The sequence below is a fragment of the Leptosomus discolor genome, chromosome 27, assembly GCF_034619465.1.
Source record: "Leptosomus discolor isolate bLepDis1 chromosome 27, bLepDis1.hap2, whole genome shotgun sequence".
In the NCBI taxonomy this organism is placed as follows: domain Eukaryota; kingdom Metazoa; phylum Chordata; class Aves; order Leptosomiformes; family Leptosomidae; genus Leptosomus; species Leptosomus discolor.
The window spans coordinates 448,122-461,528 of NC_141417.1; the positions used below are offsets into that span (position 1 = coordinate 448,122).

Genomic DNA, 13,407 nt, shown 5'->3' on the forward strand with positions numbered 1-13,407 from the left:
ACTCCAGGCTCGACCATGTAAGGGAGGGGGCTCTATAGGGGACTCTGGGCTCGACCGTGCAGGGGAGGGGTCCCTGCGGTGTCCAGGGGCACGGGTGGCCCCTGCAGGGGAAGGGGCTCAGGGGGATCGGGGAGGGGACGCCATGGACAGGGCCTGCAGACAGCGGGGCTCTGTAGGGGAACGGGGCCCCCCCGAGCCCTTGGGGCAGCCGAGGGGACCATGGGGGCCGCCAGTGCTGGAGCCGCCCGTGCCCGCAGGTCGCCCCGCAGCGGAGCCGTGAGGATGAGGGGCCGGATCCTGCCCGCGCTGGGCCTGGCTGTGGCCCTGGCTGCGCTGCTGCCCGCGGCCGGCGCCCGCCGGAGCCAGGACCTGCACTGCGGAGGTGGGACGGGACGGGGGGACAGGGCGGGACGGGATGGGATGGGACGGTCGTGTGGGGCCGTGGGGACCCGCTTGTCCTGCGGCTGCTGCCACTCACCCTGCTCAGGGACGGGCAGACGTTCCCGAAGGGCCACAGGGCCCCTCAGCTCCCGCTCCCCGCAGACCTGCTGTCCCCGTCTGCCGGCAGCACCAGTCACACCAGTTACTCCGGCAGCTTTGGGCAGCTGCGGGTCTGTTGGTGAGGTCGGGCGATGCCGGTAGCGCCCGGCCGTTGACGCCTGCGTCCCCCGCAGCGTGCCGGGCGCTGGTGGACGAGCTGGAGTGGGAGATCGCCCAGGTTGACCCCAGGAAAACCATCCAGATGGGCTCCTTCCGGATCAACCCCGACGGCAGCCAGTCGGTCGTGGAGGTGAGGGGTCTTCCGGGCCAGGGGGTCGGGTGGAGGCTGTGCCGGAGCGGGGCCGGCCTCAGCGGGGGCAGCACCCGTGTGCCGAAGACCAGGGGAGATGAGAGAGGGATCAGACCCGTGTCGGGTGCTCTGCGGGGGCTGCTTGAGCCCCGTCTCCCATTCCCCGGTTTTCTCCACTGCCCATCACCAGCGCAGCCCCGCGGCCTTCCCGGGGTGTCCATGGAGACCCCGAACCCTTTCTCGGTGCTCCCTGGCTCCCGGGGAAAGGCGCCGGCCCAGCGTTCCCGTTCTGCTGTCATGCTCGAAGGCCTGACCGTGCTGACGCCTCGCTCGTGCCGCAGGTGCCCTACGCCCGGTCGGAGGCACATCTGACGGAGCTGCTGGAGCGGGTGTGCGAGAAGATGAAGGAATATGGGGAAAAAGTGGATCCATCCACGCACCGGAAGAGTTATGTCCGGGTGATCTCTCATGACGGGACCAAGATGGACCTCTCCGGGGTCAAAATTGATGGAGACGTGGCTTCTAGCCTGAAGTTTGCGGTGTGTGAGGGGCCTTGGGGCCTTGTGGTGCCTGTAGGAGGTTTTGGGGGGTGGGACCCGCTGTGCTGGGCAGCCGCAGCGCCTGTAGGGATGAGCTGGTCCCGCTGGCAGCTCCCGGTCGCTTCCCCTGGTCCTTCCTGGGGCTGGAGGGAAGGAAGCTGCTTTGGGGCAGGGGTGCGTGGGTGCGGGGCCTGGCCCCGGGCTCCCCCGGGGCTGTCGGTGTCCCCTGGCCCCGCGCAGTCACCCGCCGACCCGCGGGCGGCTCCCGTTGCAGTGCGAGAGCATCGCTGAGGAGTACGAGGACGAACTCATCGAGTTCCTCTCCCACGAGGCCGACAACGTCAAGGACCGGCTCTGCAGCAAGCGGACGGGTGAGCCAGGCCGGGCTGCCCCGCGGAGGGGTCTCTCCTGCCGCCCCGGGGGGTCGTAGCTGCCTTGTCTGAGCCGCTGGCCCAGAGCAGGGGTGACACGGAGGAGCTGCGCGTCCTCCCCAACGTCCCTTAGCCCCGTGGAGCAGAGCAGCCCCTCTCCAGCACCCCGGGATGCGCCTCCCCGCTGCCAGCCCAGCGCCTGGACCCCGCTGGAGCCGCCCGCGGCTTTTTTTGGGTGCTGTGCCCAGCCTGGGGCCGAGCCAGGGCAGCTGCCGCGCTGGCTCCCTTGGCTGCCACGGCGCTGGGCTCCGCCGTTGGCCGCTCCGGCGGCCGGGCGCCCGGCCCGGTGCCTCTCGCCTCCCGCGGGGCTATTTCCAGCTCGCAAACACCGGGGTCAGGGCACGCTGCGACCTTCGCGCTTCCCCGCTAACGAATGCGGCCGATGGCCATTACCGGCTGCCAGGCCAGGACGGGTCCCTTCTGTCCCTGACAGGGGTGGTGGGGGAAACGCTCCTTCCCCAGGGGGGTCCGGGGGGTCCCGCGGTGCTGCCAGCTGCTCCCGGGGCTCAGCCTGACACCGGCTGGGCACCCGCTGCCTGCCCCGGGCTGCTGGGGGTCTGCGGGTGCTGGCCACGGGGCCGGCAGCTCTGTCCAAACCGCTGCGTTTCCCATTAACCCCAGAACCCAGTGAAGGGGGAGCGGGGGTGTCCCCTGGCGCGGGTCACGGCTGTGCCTGGCCCCGGTGCTTCTGCGGGCAGGGGCCGGCGATGACTGGGAGGGGATGCGCCACCGCGGAGGGTCCCACGGGGGCTGAGCGCTGCCCTTCGTCCCCGCAGACCTGTGCGACCACGCGCTCCACCTCCCGCACGACGAGCTGTGACACGGACGGCCCCGGCTGCCTCCCGAGGACGGCGCTGACCCGCCCCGGTGGCCTCACGGGACCAGAACGGTGCTGGGCTCCGTCCGGACATCCCCTACCTCTTGGTTCACCTTGTCCCCGCTGCCCGCGCCGGGACGGGTGGACGGGCCGGGGAAGATCGCAGCTCCGGAGCCGCCGCTGCCGCCGCCTCGCCCGCTCCGGTGCTCTCACCCTATTTATTCACCGTCCGTCCGGTGTAGCTGCGGTGCCAGGGGCACCGGGCCGCCGGCCCTGCCGGGACGTTTCTGCGGGCGGGCCGCCAGCCAGGGACCTTCCTCCACCGCTGCCGGGGGACGCGGTGGGGGACACCGGGGGGGGGGGGGGCGGTGGGGGGTGGTCGGGCATCCGGGGCCGGTTTTGGGACCCCCCCCTCCCTGCTGCAGGCAATAAAGGGGCGGCGCGGCCCACCCGAGGGCAGGTCTCGCTCCTGTGCGTGGGGAAGGGGACCCGGGACCCGTGTGTTCCCCCGGGTGTCCCCGGTGCCTCGAGCTCCCTCGTGTCCGGTCGCGGCTCGGCCCTGGGCAGGGACGTCCCCGGGAGCCGTTTCACCCGCCCGCCGCGGGGGTCCCGTCGCCCCCGGTGCTGCCCGGCCCGTGCACCGGGGCCGCCGCCCGTCCCCTGGCGCCGGGGTCAGCGGGGCAATGCCCTGGGGTCAGCGGGGAGGTCACCCGCGGCCATGCCCCGCCCCTTGTCCCGAGCGCCTGACGTCACCGCGGCGCTGGGGCAATGTCACAGGGCAACCTCGAGCCCCTGCGGCTGAGCGGGGGGTGACGTCACGGGCCCCGGTGACCTCATATCACATGGCCGAGTGCCCCGGGGATGTCAGAGGGCTGCCCCGCACCGCAGCCCAGCGACTCGGAGCCACCGGCGCGGCCGGGGGGGGAGGGGTGACACGACGCAGCGGCATGACGTCACGCACTGCGGCCGGTGACGCCACGAGAGGGGGGCGGGGCGCCGCCTCACCCCACCTCAGGCCTAGATCAGGCGAACGCGGCGGCCACCTATAGCCCGGCCCGCGCTCCCGACGCTTCATTTGCCTATCCCCGCCCCGCGGCGCGCGGCGCGGCCAACGGCGAGCGGCTCGGCCCCGAGGGGGCGGGCGGGGGCGGGGCTATGCTAATAACCCGCTCGGCGCCGCGCCCCGCCCTACCCGCCGCGCTGAGGACCCCCGGCCGCCGCCGCCGCTCGCTCCGGCCCCGCTCCCGCCCGGCCCCGGCCCCGGCCCCGCTCCCGCCCGGCCCCTCTCCGTCCCGGCCCCGCTGCCGCCATGACGCTCCTCGCCGCCGGTAGCCGGGCGGCCGCGCGCCTCCGCGGGCCCAAGGTGAGGGCGCCCGCCCCGGCCCCGCCGCGCCTTAAAGGGGCGACGCCGCGGGGGGGCCGGTTCTTAAAGGGGCGACGCGGGGGGGGGGGGGGGAGGTGGGGGGGCGCTGTCTTAAAGGGGCCGCGCGGCGGCGGAGCTGGGGGTTGGGGGCGGCGGGACCGGGGGTCGCAGGGCCGCGCGCTGCAGCGGCAGCACGTGGTGGGCGCGGGCGCGGGCACCGGCGCCGCCTCCGCCGGGAGCGCCCGTAACGAGCGGCGGGGCGAGGCGCGCCCCCCACCCCGCTGCACTGTCGGAGCCGGGGGATCCCAGCCTCGTTGGGAGACCGGGAGGGCTCCGAGCCCGGCTGTCGCCCCGGGGGTGCTCTTCTGTGGCCTCAGCGCCGATCTGAGTGTCTCCTCCTTGTCGCAGCCCCCCGCTGGGGGCTCCGCTGTCCCCCTGCTGTGGGGCTGTGCTGCAGCGCTGGGCCCTGGGGGGTCCACGCCGGCCCCGGGGACTCCCACTGGGCGGCACCGGCAGTGAAGGGACGGGGGTCCCCCTCCGCCGCCCCCCCCCCTCCCCCCCGACTTTCCCCAGCGGCACCGTAGAGGGCAACGGGGTCACAAAGAGGGGATCCCCCGTCCGGCCCGGGGCTGTGCTGGGGGGGCCGGGGTGCCCCGGGAGGGGAGGAGGGGTCGAGCACCGGTGCAGGGCTAGGGCGGCCCCGGGCCCCCCCGCCCGTTTGCCTTGGCCGCGGCCCCGGCGTTTCGTAACGGCCTTTGCAGCGTCTTTATCGACCGGGCGTTATTTTGGGAGCCGGGGCCCGGCCCGGCGTGTCGTGCTGCCCCACTTGGCCCCGCTCGCCCGGGGGGGCCGCTGCACCCGTGGCCGGGGCCACCCCGCCGGCTCGCGCCCTAATCCCGACCCGCCGTCCTGCCGCCACCCTCCTCTTCCTCCCCGCGGCCCGAGCGGAGGCACCGCGGCCGCTCCTCCGCCGGGCCGGCGCTGCCCCGGGGAGCTCCTGCACCCCCAAACCGCGGCGGGGGCACCCGAGAGGGTCCCAGAGCGGCTGGGGCTGCCCCAGCCCCGCCAGCCGGCGCTCGGTGTCACCGCCGACACGTGTGACCTTGAGCCGGCGACGCCTCCGTGACAGCCCGGCCCAGCCGGGGCGAGCCGTGCGGGTGCCCCATGAACGGGGCGACGCGGGGTGCGGCGGGGGCCCCGACGTGGCAGCAGCGGCCGCCTTGACCTTGGCCTTCCCGCTGCCGCCTCCATTGTTCCCGCCGGCATTTTCCCTTCCCCGGTGCCGCCCGGGGCGGGGGCACACGGCGCGGTTGCCCGGAGGAGCAGGCGGCCGCTTCCAGCCGCACTCGGGGTGTCGGGGTCCCCCCGGCCGGGCTGGGGGCTCACGGGGCGCTGGGCCGGCGGCGGCGGGGCTGGGGGTTTGCTGCAGGGCTGGGGGCTCGCTGCGGCGCTGCCCCCCCCCGTGTCCCCCCGGCAGCCGGTGGAAAAAGCGAGTCACGCTCGGCCTGCGCCGCCGCAGCGCCGCGCCGGGGGTGGCCCGGGGGTCTCTGCCGGGGGAGAGCACCGGGGTGGATGCGGCCTCCAGGCATGGCGGTGGCCCCGTCACCGGGCAGGGGTCTCCCGGCCCCCTCTGCCTCCCGCTGCTGCCCACCCGGCTGTTTGCGAGCGGGTCTGGGTGCGGGTGAGCCCCGCGTCCCCCCCGCGGGCAGTGACGGGGGGCACTGCCAGGCCCGGGCTTCCCGCCGGCATCCGGGCGTTCCCGCCGGCCGGGATCCCTGCGGCCACCACGCGCGGGCGAGGAACAAAGCTCGGTTTCCCCAGCGCTTGTCGAGCCCCGGCGCAGGAAAACCGCAGCGGTGCCGGCCTGGCAGGGCTTCGCTGGCAGCACCGGCTCGCCCGTGCCGGCAGCTTCCGCGCTCCGCAAGGCAGGAAGGAAAACGCCGCCGCGTTCGCCGCCACCGCCGCCACGTTCGCTTTGGCGCGGAGGTTGGCTCTGCAGCGGGCCCGGTGCGGGGCGAGGGAGCGTGATGCAGCACCGAGGGGCCCCGCACCGCCCCCCCTGTGCCGCCCGGCCCGGCTGAACCCGCCTGGCTCTGCCCGCGGCAGGCGTGGGCGAGGGAAGCCGCTTCGGCTGCCGCGTCCTGGTGAGACGGGATCTTGCCGGAGTCACGGGGCGGCTCCTGCCGTGTTCTGGGGATGCTCCGGGGCTGGGGGCTGCTTGTGTGGCTACAGCCCCCCCCCCTCGAAATGGGGCAGCCGGGGCGCGTGGCAGGGCTCTGCCTGGGTAACGCCGAATCCCCACATCTGCTCTTCCGCAGAACGCACCGTGTGTCCTCTTCGCTGCCCGTCATGCCAGCGCCGCCACGGTAAGAGGAGCCCCCGCTGCTGTCACCCCTCCCCGGTGCTGGTGGGGGGAGCGTGTGCTCGGCCCCCCCGCGGGTGCCAGGGCTCACAGCCCCCTCCCCTCTTCCCAGAACCTGAAGGACGTTCTCGCCAGCATGATCCCCAAGGAGCAGGCGAAAATCAAGAGCTTCAGGCAGCAGCACGGCAGCACGGCCATCGGGCAGATCACAGTGGACATGGTGAGTCGGGGGACGCCGTGGCCGCGCTGGGGCCGCCGGGCTGTGCCGCGGCCGGTAACCGCCGCCTCCTGCTCTTCCTCAGTTGTACGGCGGGATGAGGGGCATGAAGGGGCTGATATATGAGACCTCCGTGCTGGACCCCGATGAGGTAGGGCCTGATCCTGCCCTGCTCGGGCACCTGCCGCTCGCGTGGGCGACGCCGCAGCGGCTGACGCTTGTGCCGGGCTCTTTAGGGCATCCGCTTCCGCGGGTACAGCATCCCCGAGTGCCAGAAGCTGCTGCCCAAGGCCGCGGGGGGAGAGGAGCCGCTGCCCGAGGGGCTCTTCTGGCTGCTGGTGACAGGAGAGGTGCCCACCCAGGAGCAGGTAACACGGGGGGGGTCCAGTGGGGGGGGTTGCTGACCCCCTGCCCCACGGCTCAGCCCCCCGTGTCCCCCCGCAGGTGAGCTGGCTGTCCCGCGAGTGGGCCCGGCGCGCCGCGCTGCCCTCCCACGTGGTGACCATGCTGGACAACTTCCCCACCAACCTGCACCCCATGTCCCAGCTGAGCGCCGCCATCACCGCCCTCAACAGCGAGAGCAAGTTCGCTCGCGCCTACGCCGAGGGCATCCACCGCGTCAAGTACTGGGAGGTACGGGGGGGCCGGGCGCCCCGGTGCGGCATTGGGGGGGGTGGGGGGTGCTCAGCCACCCCAACTGTGAGCTTGGGCCGGGGCGTGGGGGGGCCAGGTTGGGGTGCGGGGGGTCAGGGGCTCACGCCCCCCGGGGAGGGCAGCCGCCTCGCCTTACCCCGCCTGTCCCAGTTTGTCTACGAGGACGCCATGGACCTGATCGCGAAGCTGCCGTGCGTCGCCGCGAAGATCTACCGCAACCTGTACCGCGAGGGCAGCAGCATCGGGGCCATCGACCCCAACCTCGACTGGTCCCACAACTTCACCAACATGCTGGGCTACACCGACCCCCAGTTCATCGAGCTGATGCGGCTCTACCTCACCATCCACAGGTACGGGAGGAGCAGCCGGAGCAGGTGGGGACTCGGCCTCGCTCCCAGCCCCGGGGCCAGGGCCAGGGCCGGGCCCTGGGACGTGTCCAGGCTGCTCCAGGGGCGTCACCAGGCACACGGCGTGGGGCCACGGGCACCCCCGGGCTGGGCTGGGCTGGGAACATGACGGGACGGGGGTGTCGACTGTGGGGGTGTCCCTGCAGTTGTGGGGGCCCTTGGCAGGGACCGGGGAGACCTGACGCGCCCCCCTTCACCCCTGCAGTGACCACGAGGGGGGAAATGTGAGCGCCCACACCAGCCACCTGGTCGGCAGCGCCCTCTCCGACCCGTACCTCGCCTTTGCCGCCGCCATGAACGGGCTGGCTGGGCCCCTGCACGGCCTCGCCAACCAGGTGGGCACCTCCACACGTCCCTCTGTCCCTCCGCCTGTCTGTCTGTCTCCATGCCACTGTCCTCACCCCCCGCTCCTCTCTTGTGCCCGCAGGAGGTGCTGCTCTGGCTGACCAACCTGCAGAAGGAGCTGGGTCAGGAGGTGTCGGACGAGAAGCTGCGGGATTTCATCTGGAACACGCTCAACTCGGGCAGGGTGAGTCCGGCCCTGCCCGGGGCGAGGGACTGGGGCCGTGCTGGGCTCTGACCCCCCCATGTCTTTGCAGGTGGTGCCGGGGTACGGGCACGCGGTGCTGCGGAAGACGGACCCCCGTTACACCTGCCAGCGGGAGTTCGCCCTCAAGCACCTCCCCAAGGACCCCATGTTCAAGCTGGTGGCGCAGCTCTACAAGATCGTCCCCAACGTGCTGCTGGAGCAGGGCAAGGCCAAGAACCCCTGGCCCAACGTGGATGCCCATAGCGGGGTCCTGCTGCAGGTGAGCCTGGGGGTCCCGGCCCTGCCCCAGCACCGCTCCCCGGGGGGGGGGTTGGGGAGGGCTCCTGGCTGCCCCTTCCCACGGGGCCGCCCTGCCCTGACGCCCCTCTCCCCCCGCAGTATTACGGGATGAAGGAGATGAACTACTACACGGTGCTCTTCGGCGTCTCCCGGGCCCTGGGCGTCCTCTCGCAGCTCGTCTGGAGCCGGGCGCTGGGCTTCCCCCTGGAGAGACCCAAGTCCATGAGCACGAAGGGCCTCATGCAGCTCGTGGGCTACAAATCTGGGTAAAGAAGGGACGGGGACAGGGCTGCGGCTCGCTGCTCCCCAGGGAACGCTGCGCTGCCGGGCCCTGGACGGACTCGGCACTGAACCCCCCTCGGGCAGCGGCCGGGGGGGTCTCTTGCGGTGCGAGCGGAGCCCCCCCCCCCCGCCGCTCCTCTCCCCTCCCTGCCATCCAGGGAGGGGGCAGAGGCAGCCCTGAGGTCCGCTCCACCCCCCCCCCCCCCGCCCTCACCCCGCAGCCCCCTCCCCAGCTCTGCCCCAGCAAGGCGGGGGGGGCTTCTGCGCCCCCCACCCCACCCCAGCAGCACCACGCACACTGGGAGCCCCCACCCCCGGCTCCCCCGCTGCTGGGCTGGGGGCAGCACTGGCAAGGCCGTGGGGGCACAGACCCCCCCCCCCACTGCTGCAGCCACCCCCCGAGAGGGGTTCAGTCCAGACTCTTGTCCAGGCCCCCCCGTGGGGCAGCAGGTGAAGAACGAATGTCTCAGCCCCCCCAGCAGGGACTCGATACACTCCTCCCCGGCCCGTGCCCCCGTGTTTGTGTGAACCCCCGTGTCTGATGCCCCCGGCAGACGGAGCTGGGCCCCCCCCGTGCCCCAGCCCCGGCCCCTCGCAGGTATCGGGCACTTCTGTACAAACAACGACAAAATGCAAAATAAATGTTTTTATTAACAAACCTGCAGCCTCCTCCCTCCCTGCAGGGGCACTGGGCGCCTCGGCAGCGCCGGGCTGGGTGGTGGCTGCAGGTACCAGCCTGGTTCGGGGGCTTGGGGGTCTCAACACGCAGCCCCCCCCCTCCCTGCCACCTCCACCCCCCCAGCTCCCCTCTCCCGTGGCTGCCGAATGAGGACCAGGAGGCTGCTCACCCTTGGAAAACGCTCTTTATTGGCCTGTAAAGCCCTTCCTCGGGCAGCAAGGCCCCGGTGCCCTTGGTGACGGGGATGGAACGGGGTGGGCCGAGCTGGGGGCACAAGGGGCTGGCGGCTCAGGGAGCCCCTGCCCCCCCCCGGGTGGGCTTTTTGGCCTGGTGGAGCTGGCGGTCCCCCATGTTCCCCCACCGACGGTACAGAAAGGGGAGTGGGGACCGGAGGAGCGACGGGGAGCGGGGGGGCGGCCACAGGCTGGGGCTGTCCTGGTCCCTGCGGTGCTGCGCCGTCGTGGCCTGCAGTGGGTGCTGGGACTGCGGGGGGCTGGGGGTGGCGGGGCGGGGGGCGACAGAAGCCACCCCCATCCCCACCCTGTGCGTGTGACTTGTGCAAACTGTGCGACGTCGGGTCTGGCGGGGGGGAGCGGGGGCTGCCGGGGGTCCCTCAGCTCCGGGCAAGGCGGCAGCTCCGCTCCCCCCAGGGGCTTCCTCCCTGCGCCTTCTCCTTCCCTTTCGATCCTGAAGAGCCGGGGGAGGAGGGGGCTCCAGCAGCCGGCCCCGTCCTCCCCTGGCTGCTCGCTGCCTTACCCAGGCATGGCCAGCGCAGGAGCTGCCCCCCCCGCCGGGACCCTCTGGCCTTGCTGAGGCCTTAAAAGCAACAAAAAACAAAAATAAAAAAGAGCTCCCAAGAACTAAAACAAAACTTAAAACCCAAAATCAGCTACAAAACCCGGGAGTCCAGCGCTGGGACGCAGCTCCTGCGGCGTAACGCGGGGTCGGGGGCTCAGGGCAGCCCCCGCGCTCACTGGAGCGTCGCCTCTGGCCCCCGGGGCCGGGAGGGACGTGGAGGCGACGGCAGCAGAGATGCACTCAAATAAATATTTCGGAGGGTGGGCGCAGGGCGGGCGGCCCCGGGGCCCTGGCACAGTCCGCGGCGGCGGGGCCGCCCTCACGTCTGGTGGACCTCGTGGAACATGAGCTCCCGGGGGATGCGGGTCTCGGGACCGAAGTTTTTGGCCGCTCGGCGCTCGAAGGCTGCCACCATCTGCTTGACCACCTCGTCGAAGAAGACGGTGGCCAGCTGGGAGTGCAGCAGGGAGCGGAACTCGAAGGAGATCTGGGGAGGAGAGCAGGCGGCGTCAGCCCCCGGCAGCGGGCGGGCAGGTCTCCGCAGCAGGAACCATCTTCCCCACCCCGGGACCGCCCCGGAGCAGGGTCTTACCGAGAAATCCACGGTGCTGGTGCGGGGGTAGCCGGGGATGCCGGGGCTGAAGCGCCAGTTTGTCTCCAGGTGGTTGAAGAGGCGCCCGTCGGTGCAGACGGCCTGGGGAGGGGGAGCAGCCGGTGGGAGGGGGCCCGAGGAGCCGGCCGGGACGGTCCAGCCGCCGCGCCGGGGCCGCGCTCACCTTGACGAGGTGGGGGCGGACGAGGGTGACGATGGAGGTGTAGCGCTCTACCACGGGCGGGAAGCCCACCTCCAGCTGGGCCTTGACGTGGCCCGTCCGCTTGGAGACCACCACCGACTTCTTGCACCAGGGCACGAAGTTCTTGTAGTCCTCCACGTTGGCGACCACGTCGTACATCTCCTGCATGGAGTACCTGGGGGCAGAGCGGGCGATGCAGCCGGGGCCCTCGCCGCCCGGCCGCCGGGGAAGCCGCCGCCACCCCCGCACCTACCCGATGATGCGCCGCTCCGAGTACTCCTTCCGCTTGTTGGTGAGGTTGAGGAAGGACCGGCTGGGCTGGGCCCGGGGCTCCCACTCGGCGCCGCTCGCCGGGCGGCCGAGCCGGCTGAGCCGGAGGCCGCCCAGGGCCGCGTGCCTGGGCAGGAGACGGGTGTTAGCGGAGGGGCCGGGACCGCCCGGGCAGCGGAGCCGCCGCGTCGAGCTGCCCCGCCAAAGGCGGCCACGATGCCGGGGCCCCTTCCGGGCCTGCCCGGGGGTGGGTTGGGGGCGAAGTGGGCGCCCGGGGCCGCAGGCGGTGGGGAGAGGCCGGGGAAGGCCGAGCGCTGGTCCCAGCGCTGCCGTTGCGCAAGAGGAGGTTACAGCCGGGGAAACCTGACCTCGGGGACACCTAATCCGGACCGGCGGAGCAGGGACAACCGCCCGTTACCCCCCGCTGCCCCTCCCCAGCTCCGCGCTGGGCTCCGGTGGCCGCCCACAGCCCTGCTCGGCCCAGACCTGCTCCCTCCTCCGCGCCCCACCCCGGCCCCGTCTCGTCCCTTGGGTGCGGTGCAGACGGTGCCGCTCCTGCCCCGGGAAGGGACAACACTCGCCACCGCCGAGCCGCAGAGGCAGAGCCGGGTCCCGGCTGGCGTCACCCAGCCCCGGAGCTGCAGCCGCGGCAGCAGGATCGTCCCGCGGTGCCGCCATCGGCTCCTTTGGCTTCCTCCCGCCAGGCCAAGCCCCGGCAGCCGGTCCCCGCCGAGCACCGGGGAGGTGATGCTCGGGCATCGCAGCGGTGGCCATAACCCTGACCGCTCCGGGCTGGGGCTGGCCCCACCGACAGCCGTAACCGGCGGCGCCCGGTGCCGGCGGGACAGCACCGGGTATTTTTAGACGTGCCTGCATGCGGGTGACGCCGGCTCTGCTCCAGGCTGGCAGCCGAGGCAGGAAGGTCCCGCTTCTCCCAGGGGCCAGGGGACGTTCCTGCGCCAAGAGGAGTCACCCGGGGCGCTTGGCAGCCCCGAGGCTCCCAGAATAGCCGGGGCGGCAGAGAGGGCCGGTTGGTGCGGGGGAGCAGCGCGATCCCCGGTGGTGGGGAGATCCGCCCAGAGCCGGGTGTCCCCGGGACCCTCCGGACGTGGCCACGCCGCCGGCCCCCGAGGCGATCGCCCCCCTCGTCGCTTGCGCCGCAGCTCGGTGCCGTACACGCATCGCGGCGGGGCTCAGTGGAGCCGGCTCCTACACCGGCACCACAGCCCGCCGGTGACCGGCCAGCGGCGAGGCGGCTGCCCGGGGCTGGCGAGAGCCGCCCTGTCCCCGAGCTGGCAAAGGCGACGTCGGGGCTGGCAGCGCGGCCGGGCGCAGGGGTCAGCGCCGCGGGGGACGCAGCGGGGTGGCCTGAGGTCTCCCGGGCTCTCCGCTTGCCCGAGCGAACCGTGACGCCGGGGCCCGACCCGCCGGTGTCACGGACGTCGCTGCTGACCCCAGAAGAAGGTGGTGGTGCCCGCCCAGCCCCCCGGGCCTGCTCCCGTTCCTGGGACACGGCCCTGCTCCCGGGACGCGGCCTCCACGGCCCCACGGGCGCGCCCGGGGGTGGCCCTCGCCCCCCGACGTGCGGTTTGCCCCGGGGTCCGGCCCCGGCCGAGGGTCCGGGCTCCCCTGCAGGCAGCGAGTCCCTCCCCGTCCTGCCCGGCAGCCTTTACTGGTGGCCCCTGGTCCAGCAGCGGCACCGCCTGGGGCCACAGACCCGCCCCGTGGCCACGGGCGTCCCCAGGTCACCCCGTCCCGTCCCCGTCAGGGTCCCCCCGGCGCCCCCGAGGACCGCCAGGACCGGGGGTACGGGGCCGCTCGCCCCGCGGGGGCTCTCCCCCAGGCCTGCCCGGCGCCCCCGGCCCCGATCGTCCCCCGGGCCCTCCCACGGCGCTGCCCCGCATGACCTCTGGCCCCTCCGCCCCGGCCCCCCCGTCTCGGTGCCGCCGTCCGGTGCCGCCGCCGGTCGGGGCCGCGGTCGCTCACCTGCCGGTCGGGGCCGCCGCGCCCCGCAGCCGCTGCCGCGCCCCGAACTGGAGGGCGCCGCGGAGCCGCCGGGCCGCCATGACCGGGGCCGGGACGCGGCTCCGCTACCCTCGCACCGGCGCCACCGTGACCTCTCACCCCGCCCGCGACGTCACCGCGTCGCCATAGAGCCCGCCCACGTCACGGCCC

General features: G+C 73.6%; 3 protein-coding genes across 4 annotated transcripts; 2 read left to right on the plus strand and 1 right to left on the minus strand.

Moving 5' to 3' along the window:
* The first annotated feature begins 282 nt into the window (after positions 1 to 282).
* Positions 283 to 2,581, plus strand: CNPY2 (canopy FGF signaling regulator 2). The gene is made up of 5 exons (XM_086478761.1): positions 283 to 382; positions 675 to 790; positions 1,132 to 1,329; positions 1,604 to 1,700; positions 2,537 to 2,581. Exons 1-5 carry the CDS (start codon positions 283 to 285, stop codon positions 2,578 to 2,580), a joined length of 555 nt encoding a protein of 184 aa, XP_086334887.1. The 3' UTR covers position 2,581.
* A 1,305-nt stretch (positions 2,582 to 3,886) lies between these two features.
* Positions 3,887 to 8,740, plus strand: CS (citrate synthase). Its single transcript, XM_086478712.1, has 11 exons — positions 3,887 to 3,940; positions 6,259 to 6,306; positions 6,415 to 6,522; positions 6,605 to 6,670; positions 6,756 to 6,887; positions 6,964 to 7,152; positions 7,324 to 7,523; positions 7,786 to 7,915; positions 8,008 to 8,109; positions 8,180 to 8,389; positions 8,509 to 8,740. Exons 1-11 carry the CDS (start codon positions 3,887 to 3,889, stop codon positions 8,677 to 8,679), a joined length of 1,410 nt encoding a protein of 469 aa, XP_086334838.1. The 3' UTR covers positions 8,680 to 8,740.
* Positions 8,741 to 9,893: 1,153 nt separating this feature from the next.
* COQ10A (coenzyme Q10A) lies at positions 9,894 to 13,298 on the minus strand. 2 transcript variants are annotated; one of them, XM_086478724.1, is made up of 7 exons: positions 13,241 to 13,298; positions 12,913 to 12,935; positions 12,819 to 12,856; positions 11,216 to 11,308; positions 10,945 to 11,137; positions 10,761 to 10,862; positions 9,894 to 10,655 (listed from the first exon to the last, which is right to left on the minus strand). In XM_086478724.1, the coding sequence occupies exons 1-7, from the start codon at positions 13,296 to 13,298 to the stop codon at positions 10,488 to 10,490; spliced, it is 675 nt and encodes a 224-aa protein (XP_086334850.1). In that variant the 3' UTR covers positions 9,894 to 10,487. The 2 variants fall into 2 exon arrangements, with proteins under 2 accessions (XP_086334850.1, XP_086334849.1); XM_086478723.1 differs by lacking the exons at positions 12,819 to 12,856; positions 12,913 to 12,935 and having other exon boundaries at positions 11,216 to 11,359; positions 13,219 to 13,298.
* Between the last annotated feature and the right edge of the window lie 109 nt (positions 13,299 to 13,407).